Source organism: Rattus norvegicus, chromosome X, assembly GCF_021556685.1.
Source record: "Rattus norvegicus strain SHRSP/BbbUtx chromosome X, alternate assembly SHRSP_T2T, whole genome shotgun sequence".
In the NCBI taxonomy this organism is placed as follows: Eukaryota; Metazoa; Chordata; class Mammalia; order Rodentia; family Muridae; genus Rattus; species Rattus norvegicus.
This window is the reverse complement of record NC_141554.1, coordinates 111,750,100-111,771,258: the sequence shown is the minus strand read 5'-3', so window position 1 is coordinate 111,771,258 and position 21,159 is coordinate 111,750,100. Positions and strand designations below refer to the sequence as shown.

The 21,159-nt window shown below is 39.5% G+C and overlaps 1 protein-coding gene across 2 annotated transcripts in view; it reads right to left on the bottom strand.

Moving 5' to 3' along the window:
* Radx (RPA1 related single stranded DNA binding protein, X-linked) overlaps positions 1 to 14,277 on the bottom strand; it is an 87,552-nt gene extending 73,275 nt beyond the window's left edge. The window contains exons 1-2 of one of the 2 annotated variants that reach the window (NM_001127377.3): positions 13,519 to 14,277; positions 739 to 881 (exon numbers count right to left, since the gene is read on the bottom strand). In NM_001127377.3, coding sequence (NP_001120849.1) covers positions 739 to 881; positions 13,519 to 14,161 — 786 coding nt within the window. In that variant the 5' untranslated portion in view covers positions 14,162 to 14,277. The remainder of the gene's footprint in view (positions 1 to 738; positions 882 to 13,518) is intronic. The other variant, XM_087600710.1, reaches the window with a different exon arrangement.
* Between the last annotated feature and the right edge of the window lie 6,882 nt (positions 14,278 to 21,159).

The window sequence follows — 21,159 nt, the reverse complement described above, 5'->3', positions numbered from 1 at the left end:
TGGAATATAGAATGTAGGATGTAGAGTATAGAATAGAATATAGAATAAAATGTAGAATGTAGTATATAGTATGTAGAACATAGAATAATATAGATTATAGAATATAGAGTATAATGTAGAACACAGTACAGAATGTAGAGTATAGAATATAGAATGTGGAATGTAGAATATAGAATATAGAATGTAGAATGTAGAATATAGAATATAGAAGTAGAATGTAGAACATAGAATATAGAACGTAGAATATAGAATATAGAATAAAATAGAGTATAGAATGTAGAATGTAGGATATAGAATATAGAATATAGAATAGAATGTAGAACACAGAATATAGAATGTAGAATAATATAGAATATAGAAGTAGAATGTAGAATGTAGAGTATAGAATAGAATATAGAATATAGAATAAAATGTAGAATGTAGTATATAGTATGTAGAATATAGAATAATATAGATTATAGAATATACAAAGTAGAATATAGAATATAGAATATAGAGTATAATGTAGAACACACAGTACAGAATGTAGAGTATAGAATATAATGTGGAATGTAGAATATATAAGATAGAAAAGAATATGGAATATAGAGTATAATGTAGAATGCAGAGTAAAGAATGTATAGAATAATATAGAATATAGAATTTTATTTAAACAATTTTTGCCAATAGAGATTTACATGTGCATGTTATAATCTATACATTTAAATGAACATATATTATTTTTTGCATTACTTGTACCTGATATGGCTCAATCATCTTTTTATTAGGTTTTCCATAGTATCGCAGTTTTGACTTATGCAGGATCCTTACGAGCAAGGCAGGAAAATTTTTTCTGTTATGCCAGGTCATTTCAAGATGAGAGAGAGAGATTATTTTGGTGTCTAAAATATAAAAGGATAAAAAATTATTAAAAATGGTAGCCAGGTTCTGCTCCCAAACCCCGTGGGCGAGAGAGCTGATCGCCCAGACGTGTGGGCAATCCTGAGACTGCAGGGCAGGAGAGACCTCCACTTCTGCCCACCTTTGCCCACATCCCTGGCACAAGAGGAAACTGTATAGGGCCTCTGGACACAGGAAAATAGGGGCAGTCAAGCTGCAGGAGCCCTGTGGTCCAGACTGCGCCCAGGTCTGAACAGACCAGGTCAAATAGCCCCTGCACCCAAATCACGTGGGAGGGAGAGCTAAACCTTCAAAGGGGCAGACAGGCCTGGGAAACCAGAGGAGACTGCTCTCTGCCCACATTTCTGAAACTAGAGGAAAACACCTAGTGCCATCAGTATTACAAAGCAATAGTGATAAAAAACTGTATGGTATTGGTACGGAGACAGACAGAGAGACCAGTGGAATAGAACTGAAGACCCAGAAATGAACCCACACACCTATGGTCACTTGATTTTTGACAAAGGAGCCAAAACCGTCCAATGGAAAAAAATAGCATTTTCAGCAAATGGTGTTGCTTCAACTGGAGGACAGCATGTAGAAGAATGCAAATTGATCCATTCATATCACCATGTACAAAGCTTAAGTCCAAGTGGATCAAGGACCTCCACATCAAACCAGATATACTCAAACTAATAGAAGAAAAAGTGGGGAAGAATCTTGAACACATGGGCACTGGAGAAATTTTCCTGAACAAAACACCAATGGCTTATGCTCTAAGATCAAGAATTGACAAATGGGGTCTCATAGAACTACAAAGCTTCTGTAAGGCAAAGGACACTGTGGATAGGACAAAACGGCAACCAACAGATTGGGAAAAGATCTTTATCAATCCTACAACTGATAGAGGGTTTATATCCAAAATATACAAAGAACTCACAAGTTAGACTGCAGGGAGACAAATAACCCTATTAAAAATGGGGTTCAGAGCTAAACAAAGAATTCCCAGCTGAGGAATGTCAAATGGCTGAGAAGCACCTAAAGAAATGTTCAACATCTTTACTCATAAGGGAAATGCAAATCAAAACAACCCTGAGATTTCACCTCACACCAGTCAGAATGGCTAAGATCAAAAAGTCTGGCGACAGCAGATGCTGGCCAGGATGTGGAGAAAGAGGAACACTCTTCCATTGTTGGTGGGACTGCAGACTGGTACAACCATTCTGGAAATCAGTCTGGAGGTTCCTCAGAAAATTGGACATTGAACTACCTGAGGATCCAGCTATACCTCTCCTGGGCATACACCCAAAAGATGATCCAACATACAACAAAGACACATGCTCCACTATGTTCATAGCAGTCTTCTTTATAATAGCCAGAAGCTGGAAAGAACCCAGATGCCCTTCAACAGAGGAATGGATTCAAAAAATGTGGTACATCTACACAATTGAATACTACTCAGCTATCAAAAACAATGACTTTATGAAATTCATAGGCAAATGGATGTAACTGGAAAATATCATCCTGAGTGAGGTAACCCAATCACAGAAAAACACACATGGTATGCACTCATTGATAAGTGGATGTTAGCCCAAATGCTCGAATTACCCTAGATGCACAGAACACATGAAACTCAAGGATGACCAAAATGTGAATGCTTCACTCCTTCTTTAAAAGGGGAACAAGAATACGCTTGGCAGGGAATAGGGAGGCAAAGTTTAGAACAGAGACTGAAGGAACACCCATTCAGAGCCTGCCCCACATGTGGCCCATACATATACAGCCACCAAACTAGATAAGATGGATGAAGCAAAGAAGTGCAGGTTGACAGGAACCAGATGTAGATCTCTCCTGAGAGACACAGCCAGAATACAGCAAATACAGAGGCGAATGCCAGCAGCAAACCACTGAACTGAGAACAGGACCCCCGTTGAAGGAATCAGAGAAAGAACTGGAAGAGCTTGAAGGGTCTCGAGACCCCATATGTACAACAAAGCCAAGCAACCAGAGCTTCCAGGGACTAAGCCACTACCCAAAGACTGACCCTGGGCTCCAACCTCATAGGTAGCAATGAATAGCCTAGTAAGAGCACCAGTGGAAGGGGAAGCCCTTGGCCCTGCCAAGATTGAACCCCAGTGAACGGGATTCTTGGGGGGAGGGCGGTAATGGGGAGAGGGTAGGGAGTAGAATACCCATACAGACGGGGAGGGCGAGGGATTAGGGGGATGTTGGCCTGGAAACCAGGAAAGGGAATAACATTTGAAATGTAAATAAGAAATACCCAATTTAATAAAGATGAAAAAAATAAGATTAAAAAAAGGTAGCCAAACCATACCTAATGCAACTACTTCGTGCCAGCTTGTCTTTATAAATTAAAGCCTGTATAGGTCTTTATAGTTCTCTGTATATACATATACTACACATATATAATATACTAACAACTAAAAAATGTGTAGGACTTACCATGAGGAAATAGATAAACACATAAAGTAAAAATATTCTATTTTACATTCTACATTCTACATTCTATATTCTACATTCTACATTCTATTCCATATTCTATATTCTACATTCTATATTCTATATTCAATATTATTCTATATTCTATATTCTACCTTCTATATTCTATATTATTCTATATTCTATATTCTACCATGATATACTCTACATTCTATTCTATATTCTATTCTATATTCTATATTCTACATTCTATATTATTCTATATTCTATATTCTACATTTTATATTCAACTTTCTATATTCTCTAAATTTCATTCTTCCACACCAAACCATTTAATTAAATTATTAAAATATTAGTTCTAAATTCATCTCTCAACATTTTCCTCCCATCTGTGTTTCCTTTAATCAATGCATTTATTTAACTTACAAAAATTAATAGTTGGGGCTCTGGTGATGTGATGATCCCATTGGTAAAATGCTTGCCTTGCAAGCTCAAGGAACTGAGTTCAATCACTGAAACCAATGTTAAAATGCCAGGCACACATTTATAATCCCAGCACAAGAAAAGTGAAGGAAAGAGGTTCCCTGAAGCCTGTTGGCTAGCTAAACTAGCATAATTTGAGCTGAAGGCCAACAAGAGGCACCATCTCAAAAGAGGTGGATAGTCTCCCTGTGGATAACAATCAGAAGGCAAAGACTCCACATATGTAAGCTGACACATGTAAACTGACAAGCCTACATTTGCATAAAAAGCATGTGCATGCACGGACACACACACACACACACACGCACACACACACACACACACACACACACACACAAGTATTTATTCACTCACTCTGGGTTGAACTGATACTCATAATACTCCTCCCTCATCAAAACATGTGATTGAAATTATAGGCATGCACTACTACCACCTCTCATAGCAGAATAGACAATTATTTCTGACACATTTCTCTGTATTGTCCTCAGGACCCTTTTGTCTACATAGGCTCCATCTTCTCCAAACATACTGTATATGGCTCTATTTTCTCACTTGCTACTCTACTCTGTTTCTGGACTGTCTTTCTCTTAGATATGTAAGTGACTTCTTTTCTCCCCTCTCCCAATTTTGCTCAAAGGGCACTTTCTCAATAATATTCTTAACTACTCTACTGAAACCAATCCCTTACTTATTCCACACCCACACTGTTTTCCCATGTAGCACTTGTTATTTTCACATACACCATATAATTTAGTTTGAAATATTTTAATCTCCAGGTATAAGTGAGAACAAAAATTGTTTAAAGGCTGTTCACCATATTTAAGGTTTAAAATTTAAATCCCATTTAATCTATCATTAAAAGGGGCTCCACTTCCAATTCTCTCTACATTTTTTTTCATAGCCCACAATATCAATTTTAAAACTGAACTTTGCATTACATATTATATATTATTCACACATATATATGTATAATATATATCTGTTGAAGCATTTCTATTGATATGTATTAGCTAGTCATTATTTTAGCAAGGAAGTCACACTTGAAATTTATTTTTAGTAAGTTTAAATTTTATGTTTAAATTATTCATACCATTCATTAAAACAATTGATAATATATTAAGACACTATGGATAGTTTTACTTCCAAATTCTCAAAATATATTACTAGCAGTCTCAGTAGCCCTAATAGTCGATATGATGTAACTAAGCAGTTTTCTTTTCAATATGGTCAAACCACAGATCAGGTTTGAATTATCTACAATGTACATAGAACAATCTTGAGTGAGAAAGATATTTTCTTCTTATTTATTAGCTGAAATAAATGTAAAAGACATCATCTGGCCAGTTGAAAGTTTTCCCAAGTTTTTATTCTTAATAGACAAAAACATTATAGACTATAGATAAGTCTCAAACCTAAAATATAGTTACAGGCAAACTCTAGATAATGAGTTACCTGTGTTCATTGATGGTACTAAATATGCTTCGTTACCCAAAACCAGCATGAAAAAAACTGGCTGTTTAATGCAACATTTAGACAATAAACAATTGAATGGTTACTCTCAATTCTTTAAGTCTCAATACCTGTTAACATTCTTAAAAATTAGTAATTTTTGGTGGTGGGGGTATTTGAGACAGGGTCTCTCTGTGTAGCCTGTCAGGCCTGGAACTTGTCATAGAGATCAGGCAACCCGATATCTTCTTCTGACTTCAAAGGGCTCAGATTAAGAACATGAACCATCATGCCTGCCAAACATAGTAAATATCTTGAAGAGCTTTTGTTTATGTGGTTTATACTCAGTATTGATATGCATATTATACACTTAGAAATAAAGAAATCATCAATCACCTAAATATATAGACAATATTTTATCTGAAAAAAATTACTATTTTTACTAAATAAAATCAGGAGTAGGGAATATAGCTCAGTTTGCAGAGCACTGACTTAATATTCAATCTTCAGTACTGGCCAGAAGAAAAAAAGTCAATATTTGGATGCACTGGAAATTTAGCTCAGTGGTACAGCAACCACCTAGGATACATAGGGCTCTAGATTTCACTCCTAACATCACACAGGTAAAAACAGAAAAACTGTAATGAGAAATGCAGTGAGACTATTTTATATAAAAAATAGCATCTTGGGGTTGGAGAGAAAACTCCACAGTTAAGAACACTGCTTGCTTTTTCTGAGGCTACAGGTTTGATTCCTAGCACGAGTATGCAGCTCACAACAGTTTGTGATTTCCAGAGGACCCATTACCTTCTTGTAGCAGTATTGGGCACCAGACAATCATGTGTTACAATCATATGCAATCAAAACACTCATACTCATATTTCTGTGTAATAATGTATGAGCTTGAACTCTGGATTCCACACTTAAGCACACACATGTGAAGCCCATCTCCCATTGTGTACCCTCACATACATGAATCTTTTTTTTTGGTTATTTTATTTATTTACATTTCAAATGTTGTCCTCCTTCTTGGTTCCCCCTCTTCAAAACTCCCTATCCCATCTCCCTTCCCCCCTACTTCTATGAGGGTGCTCACCCACCCACTCCTGCCTCACCGCCCTAGCATTCTCCTATGCTGGGGCATCGAGCCTTTACAGAACCAAGGGTCTCCCCTCCCATTGGTACCACATAAGGCAATTCTCTGCTACTTATGCAGCGGGAGCCATGGGTCCCTTCATGTGTACTCTTTGGTTGGTGGGTTAGTCCCTGGGAGCTCTGGAGTGTCCGCTTGGTTGATATTGTTGGTCTTCGTATGGGGTTGCAAACCCCTTCAGCTCCTTCAGTCCCTCCCCTAACTCCTCCATTGGGGTCCCCATGCTCAGTCCAATGGTTGGCTGTGAGCTTCCACATCTGTATTTGTCAGACTCTGGCAGAGCCTCTCAGGAGACAGCTATATCAGGCTTCTGTCAGCATGCACTTCTTGGCATCCGCAATAGTGTCTGGCTTTGGCAGCTGCATATGGGATGGATCCTCAGGTGGATCCTCAGGGGCAGTCTCTCGATGGCCTTTCTGGGGATCCATCCAATATGCAGGCCATCCAGAGACATACATGAATCTTGCCAGTATCCTTATTAGAAAAGACAAGTATAAAACGAAACTTAAATTGAAGACTGGAAAAAAGATACACTTGTCCAGTGATATTAAAAGTGTAGTTTCTGTTGGATCTGTATCACCACCAGAGAACTTGATCTCCCTCAACCCTAATGAATCAGACCCTTATTGTGTGACTCAGAAACTTGAATTTTAAAACACAACTGCAGGACTGGAAAGAGCACACACAGGAAATTGCTTGTCTTACAAACATGACTCCTAGAACCACCCCCATAAAAAAAGCTAGTCAGAGCAGTACACTCTTGTATTTTTAGCATGGTGGAGATAGAAGCAGAGAAATCCCTCAGTCTTGCTAGATAGCTAGTCTAGTGTATAATGCTTACAAGTTATAAGCCAGTGAAAGATACTGTCTCCAAACTAAAATGGTGGATGGCACTTAAAGAACGAAATCCGAGGTTATCCTCTGGCCTCCAAACACACACACATGTACGAGTGAAACAGCATCAACACAAATGCACACATGTATATACACACCAAGGAAAGCACTTTCGAGGTCTGAGTAGACCATTCATATTTATCAGTATTAACCTAAATGCCACTAAGATGGTAAATGTCATTATCAGAAAGAATAGAAATGAGGCAAAAAAGGAAATATAGAGGAAAATTACCATAATGGTAGGGTAACTTTCACCAATAAGGTATTAATCAGCTAAGAAATCAACTGTATGAACATATGTTCATTAGAGGAGACAGTACATTATTAAAGGAGGACATTGAGGGTCTGGTTCTATCACTCTGATTTATTCCTTTTACATTGGGTCTATCATGCCTGTCCCTACCACTACAGTACTAAGCTATGACAAGCCTTTTATTTCATGGGGATTCTGGGATCTAAAGTCAGGTCTCAAGCTTGCAAATTAAGCTCTCCTGCACCTAAACACTAGGCCAACTCTCCAGTCACAAATTCTTTTTTATTTTATTTTATTCACTTTACATCCTGACCACAACCCCCTCCTTTCTTCCCAGTCCCACCCTTACAAATTCCTCCTTCATTGCTCCTACCCCTTATCTTCAAAGAAGGGGAAGTCCCACCTTGGGTACCACCTCACCCTGGGACATCTAGTCCCACTATGTATAGGCACATCCTCTCCATTTGAGACCCAACCAGGCAGTCCAAGTACAGGGAAATAGGATCCAATAGCAGGGGACAGAGACAGAGACAGCGTCCATCCACTTTGTAGTGGACCCACATGAAGACCAAGCTGCATATCTGCTACAAATATATAGGGGGTCTAGGTCCAGTTCCTGCATGCTCCCTTGTTGGTGACCCAGGTTCTGTGAGCCCCATGCTAACAGGTTAAGTCTGTGGGTCTTCTTGTGGTATCCTTGACTTACTCACTTCTATCCCCCACTCTTCCCCAAGACTCCCCTGGCTCTGCCTGATGTTTGGCTATGTGTCTCTGCATCTGTTTCCATCTGCTGCTATATGAAGCCTCTTAGGAGACAGTTATTCTAGGTTCCTGTCTGCAAGCATCCTAGAGTATCATTAGGGGTTGGCTCTCTCCCATGGGATAGGTCTCAAGATGGAACAGTTTTTCATTGGCTGTTCACTCTGTATCTGCTCCATCTTATCCCTGACACATTTTGTAGGCAGGACAAATTTAATAATAAACTGTGCTTTAAAAATCAATAGTAAAACCAGGGCTGGTGATGCAGGCTTATCATTTCAGTTACTTATGAGTCTAGGTCAGGAAGATGGCCTCCTTGGGTTACAGAGTGAGCTGAAAGGCTATCTAGGCAACTAAGTCAGACCATGTCAAAAGAAAAATAAAAATTAAAATATTAGGGCTGAAGATGTATTTCAGTAGTAAAGTGCATGCACAAGCACGGGCAAGCTTCAAGTTCAATATCTAGCAACACAAATACACACACACACACACACACACACACACACACACACACACACAATTCCAGATTCAGTGGTATATACTCTTAATGCTAAGATGCAGGAGGCAGGAGAAAGAACAGCTGTTCCGTGCCAGCATGTTCTGTAGGCTACATCAGAAATAAAAGTTAAAATAAAATCAATCCCTATTTTGCATACAGTCTGTGGTAATACAATTAGACCCGATAATTTACATATTGTCCAGGACTGCTTTTACTCTACCATGGCAAAACCAAGTAGTTTCTCCAGGACCTGAGAAGATAGCTCAGCAGATAAAAGTATTTGTATTCTTGCAGAAGACCTAGGTTTGATTTCCCAGGGGTCGGTGAGAGGGCTCAGGGGTTAAGACTACTTGTTGCCTACCTTTTTTTGCCAGTTGTGTTTGATTCTATCCTAGATCCCTGGCCTATCCAGCCTCTGGGTCCCCGCCCTCCAGGCAGTGTCTGGGGTAGGCTACCTTTCATGGCATGGGTCTCAAAGGGGACCAGTCATTAGTTGGCCACTCCCACAAGTTCTATGCCAACTTAACCCCAGCATTTCTTGTAGACAGGACAAATTTCTAGTTCATTCCAGAGATTCTCCTTCTCCCCACTGATTCCTGTTGTTGCTCCTAGTACTCTCTCACTGTATACTCCCCACTTTCCCCCACCCTTCCTGTTTCTGGCCCCACTCCCCAATCCAGACCATCACCCCCCTATTCCACCTGCAATGTCTATTCCCCTTCATGACAAGATTCATGAATTCTCCTTTGAGCCCTCCTTGTAAAAACATCTCAATGACATGATTTTAATGATATTCTGCTGTATTCATATACTGGTGCCTAGCCCAACTGTCATCAGAGAAGCTTCATCCAGCAACTGATGCAAACAGATGCAGACACCAACAGCCAAACACTAGGTTTGGGGAGCTTGGGGAACCCTGCAGAAGAAAGAGAGGAAGGATTGTAGAAGCCAGTGAGGTCAAGGATACCACTTGAAGACCCACAGAATCAACTAACCTGGGCCAACAGGTGCTCAAAGAGATCAAACTTCTAACCAGTATAGGAATGACCTAGGTCCTTGATACATATGTAATAGCTGTGTAAGTTAGTCTTCTTGTGGGACCCCTTACAGTGGGAGCACCTGCTGTCTCTGACTTTGTTATCTATTTTGGAGAGCCTTTCCTCCTACTGACTTGCCTTGTGCCAGACTTAATAGGAGAGGAGGTGCCTAGTCTTAGTGGAACTTGATATGCCATGGCTGCCTGATAACCATGGGAGGTCTAGTTTTTTCTGAACAGAAATGGAGGAGGCTTGAAAAGGGTGGAAGAAAGGAGGGCAGGGAAACTGGGGTTGTTCAGGTTGTAAAAATAAAAATATAAATAAATAAATATGCAAGTATGTAAATATAAAAAAGAATATTCCTTGTTCTTGCATATAACATATGTTCAGTTTTTCAGCAATTCCATGGTTCACAATCATCTGAAAGTCCAGTTTCAGGGCATTCAATATTCTTCTTCTGGCCTCTTTGAACACCAGTGATGCTCACTGTACACATACATGCATGCATGCAAAACACTCATACACATAAAATAAAAATAAGTAAATAATCAATCAATCAATCAATCAATCAATCAAAAGGCTGGGCATAATTGCACACAGGCTTGTGATCTCAGAGGCTGGAGGACTATGCATTCCAGACCAGTCTGTGCTGAAAGGGAAGACAAAAGGTAAGCAAGCTGGCTCAGTGGGTAAAAGAGCTTACTACCCTGGACCCAGGTGTTGTAAGGAAAGAACCTACACCCAAAAGTTGACCCATGACCTTCATCCATTCACAGTGAAATCAAGCTACTTATGTGTTCTCTGCCCTGCCCTCCAAACCCACAAATTAAAAGTATAAAAATTAAAATTAGAAAAAGAAATCAAACAAACAATCCATGGTTGTCACACTGTCTATAGTTCCAGCACTTGAAAACTAGAGGCAGGGATAAGAAGTTCAAGGCCAGCCTGGGATTGCTTGAATATCATAGTTTTGTTTTTTAATAAGTAGAAAATATAAAAAGGATGTTTATAAGGTTGCAGTGTGAGTTGCCACTTTCAAGCAGGATATAAACAAGGAATGGGCAAGACTGAATCTTTTTTGGGTACCTGGAAATTGCTAGATCATGACGGAAGCTGACCACATAAGAGTTCAATCCGCTTAGATTAAACCCTTTTCATGTTATTGTGTAAAGCTAAATCTTAATAAAAAGATTCAAAGGCACATAACATAAGCAGAGGTAACAGAGAAGTGACAGAATACCACAAAAATAATGTGCAGCATACAGCAACCAAAAACTTAATACCTATTAGCAAAGAAATCCAATAAATGAATAATAAAAAGACAAGCTTGGAGTGTGGCTCAGCTATAAAGCCCTTCTTTTAGGGTACATAGGAGATCTTAGGTTCAGTTCCTAACTCCAGAAAGGAAGATATGATAAAGATAAAGCACATTATTTTAAAATAGCAAGATATGGTGAAATTGACACTCATACATATGCTGTTAAATTTAAATTAGTCCTAATTTTCAGGAAATAATTTATCAGTACCCACTGAATTAAAAAAAAACTCAGCATTAATTCTGGATGGTAATGAAGTGAAGTTATAGTCTTTATGGGTTATAATTTGTAATAAAAATACTTATGTTTAAAAAAACTTAACTATTCTTTAATTCAGTAATTATACACCTAGGAATCCACCCTTTCAACAGAAATGTTCAAGTACAATTAGTATTCACACATCTTACTTTTTTGGCACTGTTTGCAATACTAAGAAAGCCTGAAACAATAAATTACTCTACATGGGCACAATTATAGAAGTTATCATATTTCTACACTGAGGAATATTCTATTTATAGAAATACCCCAGAGATACCCAAAATATATTATATGCAAATGTCACATAATTCATTTTATTTTTTCAAAACTGTCCACCAGACTCTTAAGCTTGGAATTGTAATAGGGATGTTTAAGGCATACAAAGGTTATCTATGCATTTCACTGAGTTCCAAGTTTATCATTTACAATTTCAAATCCACAGCAAACCTGAAGTCCTAACTGTAGTCACTTTCTAGATTTTACCATCGTGCTCTTAATGTTATCAGACCTCATGATTTTAATACAATATGCTTTACAAATACACAGTTTTAATTTTTTTAGCACATGGACATTGCTTTTTGTAAAAAAAAATCACTTTGATACCTATTGGATATGACTTTCTTAAGAACAGAAATCAAATACACTTTATAAATTATTGGTCCCTCTTTATTTTTCTAAGCCAACTGTCTTATTACAAATTCAAGTTTAAACATTTAAATGAATAACATTTACAGCACAGGTACTTTGCTTTTATATCTTAGCTATCTATGTCACTGACTACAAATATGTATGTTTTCTTTCCTCATTTTGAGTGGATATAATTATAAATACATATTTTCAAACCATTGATCTTTACATGTTTAAGTCTGTTTTGCTTGCTTGTCATAGAAGATGCTCTATGACTTAGAATTGTGATAACAAGGTAAAGAGAAAAGGGGGTGTGGCTGGACAAGTGGTTCCATGGGCACAGTGCTTGCTTAACATGCAGGAAATCCGGGATTGGATCCTCAGGTATAGCCAAGTACTCCTGTAATCCCAATACCTGGGAGACAGAGGTAAGAGGATCAAGAGTTTGGGGCTAGCCTGAGATATATGAGATCTTGCCTCCAAAACCAAAAAAGATCTAAAACCTATAAATGTAGATTATAGTCTTTTTAGTTTTTCTGGGTTTTTTTTTCCTGCATTTTCCCTCCCATTTCTTATGTGTTCAGCCTGTAGTGTTATCATCTACCTTAATTACATGTTGTATGCTAAAAAGAGCATCTATTGATGACAAACTTCCATTTTCTGGCTGACTTCCTACTTCTGATACAGGAAATATGAACTTCCTGTATCAAGAAAAATGATCCCTTGAAGCCTTTCGACAATCATCACACCTTCAAAAATAATACTTGCCTGAATTTTACATTCAATGACATCAATGTGGTGTTTAATTAATATAAATTATCACATCACTGAATATTCCCACTGAACAAATGTTAAATGCTAAAACATACAATATTTCGTGTTTAGGTAAAATCCAAATCAATACACTCTTCAACTTACATATTTTTCATAACTGAAATAGAACTGGAACAAATATTAATTAAAACCGTGTTTGTGTGTGTGTGTGTGTGTGTGTGTGTGTGTGTGTGTGTGTGCGCGCTTGTATCACAGGAGGAGTCCTTTGAACCACATCCTCAATCTTTCTGCTAAACTAAATTTAAAGCACCACAGTCGGGTATTTCAAGGCTAGCACTTTGCAATCAAACCAAGAGGACACAGGCGGCTTGAAGTTGAGACTATTCTACCCCTGCACCCCATCCCCCCTAACCCCCTGCGGCTTGTAATGAACAAAACAGAAGTGTTTTGTTTTCTGTTATCTTGTGCTTCCAAACTCTTTAACTGTTTGTGTTGCTGTTCTTGTTGCTGCTGTTTGTTTTTGAGACAAGGTGTCTTTCTGGGGCTCAGACTACCCCGTATTTGCCCTCAATTTTCCTGCCCCAGCCTCCCTAGATGCTGGGTCTTCCTGATGTGTGCCACCTTGCCAGGCTCAGAACATTCTTTAAACTTGCCTCCAATTCCCTCCAATTACTTACTGTTAAAATTGAACTCCTCAGGTTGCTTGTTGGTCTTCCATATATCTCCGTATGGATCTTCGTTATTCCATAGAGCCAGGTAATGACTCTTGCTCCCTCTTAGAGGCCGCTCTGGCTTTTCTTCATGGGCTCTGTTTCTAAATGGAGTTTCTACAGAAATGACATCTAGGGGCTCCCCACAGTGGACCTTATCTATGCACAGGATCCCCTGGCCCAATCTTTTCTCATTGTAAAGGCACGAGACTCTGGAAATTCTCATTTCTATGCCAACTTTAAGAATATTCTGATAAACGAGAAAGTTTAAGCTGGGGTCTAAGTAGCACTTCTCCTGGTACACCCCGTCTGAGATTGTCACATCATAGCAGTAAAGGGGAGGCTTGGGCACTGTATCCCGTGGCTCATCCTCTAAAAGGTATCTTTGGACGGCCAGCACAGAGACAGGTACCACTTCCGAGAGGGTAACACACTGTCTAGGGGAGCCAGTTATTTGCTCAATAACAGTTTGGATCCAGGACCTGTGCCTTTGGCTACCAGCTCTTCGGATCACTCCTCCTGGGACCCCAGCCTGATCTCTTTCGCGGTGCTCCAAGTAGAGACCAGCGTGTGAGGGTCCTGGCTGAGGCTGATCCGACTCACCCGACATTGTGAGATAACCGCGAACTCCTTGCACTCCAAAAAGCTTATTTGCCTTACTCAAAAACCCGGAGAAAAGAAGCTCCAGACTGAAGCGCAACGCTGTTGGCACGGACTGGTCTGGTTCCGCCCAGGAGCTAGGCGCAAAAGATTCCACGCGTGCGCATCAGCTTTCCCGCCTGTGCTTTGAGCCCCTATTTTGAGACTTTAAGACAATGTTTCTAGTGAGATGCACGAGAGAAGTACGTGGCATAATTCCGTCCTTGGGTTCCCTAGCCCGCTGAGATCCATCTCGGGGGAGGGGAGGCACGGGCTTGGGAGGAGAGAAGCAGGGGTTGTCAGGGTTTCCAAACTACAGCAGCTGCCAGAAGGAGGAGCAAGAAGAGCTGCTGACCAGCCCCCTAAAGGAGAGCATCAAGAGGTGTTGGAAAATAGGAAGTGGCAAAAGTGACGCCCTGGTAGTCTTGATGCAGGGACTTGGCTCAGCAAAAGGAAATATTTTAGCGTTATTACATCCATGCGTATTTAGTAAGTTCGTGCTTTGTAGTTAAGAAACTTGAATGTGGTAATTCTGCTCTCATAGTATAAATAAAATCAGATAATATATGCACAGCCTTCAGGAGAGGTCCTGGCACAAAAGTTCTGAGTAAAACATTAGCTGCTATTGTTCTTAGCGTAAGCATAATTATCTGTAGTAGCTCCCGAGTGCAGGGTAGGTGAATTAGTAAGTGGACATGAAAATAGAAAATTGTAGAATTGAGTTGCTCGAGATCTTCCTTCAGATCAAACTTCTTAAAATTCATTATATTTTTTTATGATGCTTAGCGAGCGCAGCACACCAAAAGGATGCACAACTTCAGAAATTGTATTTCTTAAAGCATATTTCAAAGACAACGCCAAAGTGAATACGCTGAATGGAAGAGTCAGAATTAAGCATACAACATTTATTAAATGTCTGTGTAGCAACTTTTTAAAGAACAATTCTTAAAGGTGGTTGTGAAAGGCTTTCCTTTCTACTAGTGCTTTTGAAGGCTATCATACTTTATATATTATTTACGAAGTCCCTATTCCAAAGTAGGCAATACTGTACGCCACTGGGGATGACTAGAGTCACTATTTCAATCAAGCTCCTCATTGATTGGGCTGAACAACTCTGCCTTTGTCAAATTTTGATGAACAGTAATTCTACAAACATTTATTTTCCCTTTTCCATAATTTATGTTTTTATTCATATTACATCTCAATCACAGCCCCCCTCCCTCCTCTCTGCCCAGTCCTGTCTTTATAAATCCCTCTCTCATTGTCCCCTTCCCACCTCTGAAAGTTTCCCTTGGGAACAACCCTACCCTGGGGCATCTGGTCCCAGGACTAACGACATCCTCTACCACTGAGGCCCAATCAGGCAGTCCAAGTAGGGGAAGGCAGGCAACAGAGTCAGAGACAACTCCCTCAAATTGTTTAGGGGACCCACAGGAAGACAAAGCAGAAGATCTACTAAAAATGTGCTGTGTCCAGCAGTTGTGTGCCTTTTGGTTAGTGATTCAGTCTCCATGAGCCCCCCTGTCTTTTCTTTATTTTAAAGTTGGAGTTTCATGTATTTCAGACTGGATAGGAATTTGCTTATACCTAAGGATGAACTTGTGATCCTACTGCCTTTAGCCTTCCCCCTCTTTCTGTCATCACTGTTTTTTACCACCAGCCCCAGTTTTATGTGGTCTGGGGATAGAATGCAGTACTTCATTTATGCTGGGCAAGGGCCGATTGAAATATACCCACATGTTTCTTGTGTGTTGGCAAGGTACAGTCTTGCTATGTTCTTCTGGGACCTCTGGATCAGCTCCTGCCTCCAGGTTCCTGAGCTGTTAGATTTCTTGTCTTGACTTTCTTTGATGATGAACAGCTATATGGAAGTGTAAGCCAAACAAGCCCTGTCCTCCCCAACTTGTCTTCTGTTCATGGTGTTTTATCACAGCAATAGGAACCCCAACAAAGACAGGGTGCTTAAGTCTCAAATAACAATGGTAGATTCCATGAGACAGAGCGTGCTTATTCTCTAATAATTTCAAGAAAATGCAAAAACAAGTGGGGATGTGTGGTAGGAGACAAGGTCAAAGAAGGTGTAGTGTCTGAGGGGTACGTTTTAAGAAGAGTGACAAGATACTTTTACTTGAACATTGTTATGATTTGTATATGCTTGGCCCAGGGAGTGGCACTATTAGAGGCCTTGTTGTGGCCCTGTTGGAGGAGGTGTGTCACTGTGGGTGTGGGCTTTAAGACCCTCATCCTAGCCGCCTGGAAGTCAGTATTCTGCTAGCAGATGTCAGAGGAAGATGTAGAACTCTCAGCTCCTCCTGTACCATGGCTGCCTGAATGCTGCCATGTTCCTGCCTTGATGATACTGAACTGAACCTCCGAACTTAAGCCAGCCCCAATTAGATGCTGTCCTTTGTAAGTCTTGCCTTGGTCATGGTACCTGTGCACAGCAGTACAACCATGACTAAGATAGCATCCTTCTTTCACGGCATCTCCTTCACTAGCCTTTTATCACACTCCTCATTATATCACTAATGCAATATTTATTACCAGGTAATTTTCAATTGAGAAAAAATTGAAACTTCTCTCTGTCTGACCACTCTTGATATTTGGAGCTGGAAAAATTAGTTGTTATGGGGCATGTTGTTATGTATATAGCATGGACTCTCCCACCATCTACACTGGAACAACCAAAAGCATCTCCACACATTGCTGACTGCCTTCTGGGATGCAAAAGAACTGACTAGGAGTTAAAGTAAATTATAAGCAGAAGGTGATTTGTTCTTAGTTTCCCCCATGCTTCCTTCACTTTTGCAATGCATAAAAGGAGCTCAATTGTTCCAGATAAATGAAGACCTCAGTTCTTACTGCTGCTCTTCCAATGGGAGTATACAAGTGTGCAAAAGTCCAAAAAGTTCAATGCAGAAAATTGTTCTCTGAGAGCAGAGCTGAAGAGATAGCTCAGTTAAGAAACTGCTATCCTTGTAAGCAGGTGGAAAGATTGTGTATGATCCCCAGAAAAAGAAAACATAATGTAGAGGCAAGGCAGGTAAGGAAGATCTGGGAGGAGTTAAAGGGGGAGTTCAGGTGAATGAACACGATCGAAACATATTGTATGAAGTTCCCAAAGAATTAATAAAAATAAAATGTAAGCTGGGTTGCTGGGAGAGCAACAAGCACATCTCTGTGGCTCCCTGCCCAGCTAGCATAACCTACTTGGTAAGATCCAGACCAATGAGGCACCCTTCATAAAAAAACGATAAAAGGTGACAGTGCTTGAGGAATGATAGTCAAGAATGTTCTCTAGTCTCCAGAGACGTAAAAACAGACACACAGACACATACCATACACACGCACACACACACACACACACACACACACACACACAGAGAGACAGAGACAGAGACAGAGACAGAGACACACACACACAGAGAGACAGAGACAGAGAGAGAGAGAGAGAGAGAGAGAGAGAGAGAGAGAGAGAGAGAGAGAGAAAGATTCCCAAGCATAGATGCTTTGTCAAGTTCATTGCTATGTCTCAAGTGGTAAAGACACTATGTAGCATAGCACTATATGTAAGCTCTCAATAGTAATTAACATGTGAATAAACAAAATTATGGAATATTACTGGATTTACTGCAGGTGCCATGACCCTCAACCTTCTCTGTTACTTATCTAGAAGAACATAAATAGCCTGGTGTGCTGGTGCACACATTCAATTCCAGCATTCAGGAGACAGAGGCAGATCTCTGAATTTATGGCTAGCCTGGCCTATAGAGCAAGTTTCAGGTGAACCAGTGCTACACAGTAAAACACAGTAAAATAAAATGACTCAATTGAAATATTTCAAATCTGCTTCATTCATAGTCTAAACTATACATACAATTTGATTTATGTTTAAGAGCATTGCATCTTAAATTCTAGATCCATTCAGTGAATTCAGAAGAGAGGCTTTTTGACACTGATGCTTGGTAGGTAGACATTGTTTCTTGGTAGGTAGATATTGCTTCAATAAAATGGATATTTGATTTTTCACTGTTGGTAATGAAGGTGAACATGACTAAGGATGTATGTATAAAACTGCAGCCGAAAGTGCGCACCACACTGTGTTAACAGCACCATGTGTGCAATATTGCAAGTGTGAATGCTCTTTGGTGTGGTGTTAGTAAGCATATGCCTTGGGATCAACTAAAGTATACAGTAACAGAATATTAAAGTAAATGACATTGAGAGTCTGTAATGGATAGCCCCTCTCAGCTTGAATCATTTTTATAATGCATCTGTAGGTTACAGTGGTAAAATCAGGGAAGAAAATGCATTTTTGTTTGCTTTCTTGTTTGTTTTTTAATCTGTAAAAGATTTGTCTGTTTTTGTTATATGTGTATGGCTATTTTGCCTACATATATGTCTGTGTACCACTTGTGTGCAGTGTCCACAGAAGCAAGAGGGGAGAACAGGGTTCCTTGGGACTGGAAATCTACTAACTGTGAGACACCACGTGTTTGCTGGGAATTGGACTCAGATTCTCAGGAAGAGTAGCACGTGGTCTCAACCATCGAACCATTGCTCCAGTCCTGAGACAATGTTTTCTGAAGTGGGCATGTTGCAAAAGATTTAAAACACTTTCCCATAGTGTGAAATGCTTTGTTAGTCCACTGTATTCGGTGCACATGCCAGCTGCAGTCATTTTCTTTGTATTTAAACTTGTACTAATTAAAGTAGTCATAAATGTTGAAATTTTAAGTTAGTCCAGATGAGTGAAGTGCTTAAAATACTGTTTGCCAAACGATACTCACTGCTATTTTTTTTCTAAAAGATAAAGTCACAGCATAAAACAGTAGGGTTCTTGAACTATAGGAGGCCATTAAATAACTATTAATTTAGTTTCTTTCAACTGTATACTGTGTAGCATTAATGATTTTATAAAACTAACTTATAGGTCATAAGCTGGAAATAAAAACAGGACAAAAAATCCTAGCAAATATTTTCCATCATAAGAGAAAATTCTTTTATCGGGGCTAGAGTGGTTTAGTGGGTAAGAGCACCAGCTGCTCTTCCAAAGGACCAGGTTTCAATTCCCAGCACCAACATTGTGGCACACAATTATCTATAACTCCAGTTTGAGGGTATTTGATACTCTCCTTTGGCCCCTGAGGCCCCTGTATACATGTGGTGCACAGACATGCATGCAGACAAAACGCCCAGGCACATCAACTACAAATGCATCCTTAGAATTTTGTCTAGGATTCGTTGACATGTGTATTAGTGGAGTTTTTTTAAACTGAATCTCTTGTTATAGGTTGGATCCAGAAACATTTAAGAGTCTGTGGTACTTCAATCCCTTTTGGTTACAAATTAATAAATTGGGCACAGAAAAGGCTCCTAATGTGAACAAGATCATACAGTGATAACTGGAATAGCACCAAAACTTGTAGCCAGGCTTCCAGATGTGCAAACCACATAAATAATTTGGCACACTACTTGGACAGACCTTGAATTACTCCCCCGCCACCCGACCCACACATACACCAAAAAAGCAACCTTTTGTTTTCATCATGATTGTGTTTGTATCTTTCGTAGGCCAGATTAGTCTGAGTTTGTTATGTAACTCAGGCCAGGAGCTCCTGATCCTCCTTCCTTGATTATAGGTGATTGCCCTGCATATGGTTGATTTTCTTTTTCTTTTTAATTATTTGTTTAGATTATAATATAATTATGCCACATAACCCCCTACCATCTTTCAAATGCATGATTTCTTTATTCTTTCATTGTTGACATATATATATATATATTTATATATTTAGGTATATATATATATGTATGTATATATATATATATATATCCATCCACTTCACCCAATCTCAGCATTCCTTAGTTGCCTGCAATTCTTTGTCTAGGGTTGAGGCCTCTCTTTATGCCACATCTATATTAACATGTATATTGATGTCATCACATTGGTGAGACTTAACGGTGTAGCTTCTGACATGGGTAAGATACACAATCTCAGAGCAAACTCATTCTGGTTCTTACAATCATTCTGTCCCATCTTCTGCAATTATCCTTGAGTCTTAGGCAGGAGTTGTATAGAAGATATCTCAGTTGGGATTGAGCTCCTTGGCTCTACATTTTGATTGGTTGCAGTTCAAGTCCAACTACAGCGATGCTAGTTACTACTAGAGTATGCACGTGGCTACTGAACCCTTAAGAATATTATGCCATGCTGGTTGTTGCTGTGGTTCACAGGTATCATAGTTGAATGTTGGGTGCTTTTTTTCCCTTTGGAAGCTTGCATAGTATCTTCTGATACCAAGAAAGTTAGTCACTATAGAGGAGGCTATTAGGTAAGATCTAGCTTTGATACTGTGGTGCTTTAAATATTCTTGGCCTAGGGAGTGGCACTATTTGGAGATGTGGCCTTGTTGGAGGAAGTGTGTCACTGTGGGCTTGGGCTTAAAAACCTCATCCTCACTTCGTGAAAGCCAGTCTTTTCCTGTCAGCCTTCAGGTGAAGATGTAGAACTCTCAGCTCTGCCTGCACCATGCCTGCCTGGAGGCTGCCATGTTCCTGCCTTGATGATAATGGACTGAACCTCTGAACCTGTAAGCCAGTCCCAATTAAATGTTGTCCTTATATGAGTTTCCTTGAGGTCATGGGGTCTGTTCACAGAAGTAACTAAGACAGATATTCTGGGTCTTGTGTTTAGAATACATGGTATCTTCAGAAACAGAATTAATTCCAACCTCTGGGAGGCAATCAAAGGCAACAATGTTTTAGAAGTCTATTGGACAATGCCTACCAACAACACAAAGGGAGGCTTCTCATGCTGGTGTTGAGGTTTTTTTGTTTTGTTTTGTTTTGTTTTATTCTGCTTTGTTTTCTAGATGGTCTATGATTCTTGAGGGGAACATTGTCATTCCAAATTGGAAAATTTCATTTAAACCATTTATGTATATTCATACACTGACTTATGTGTAT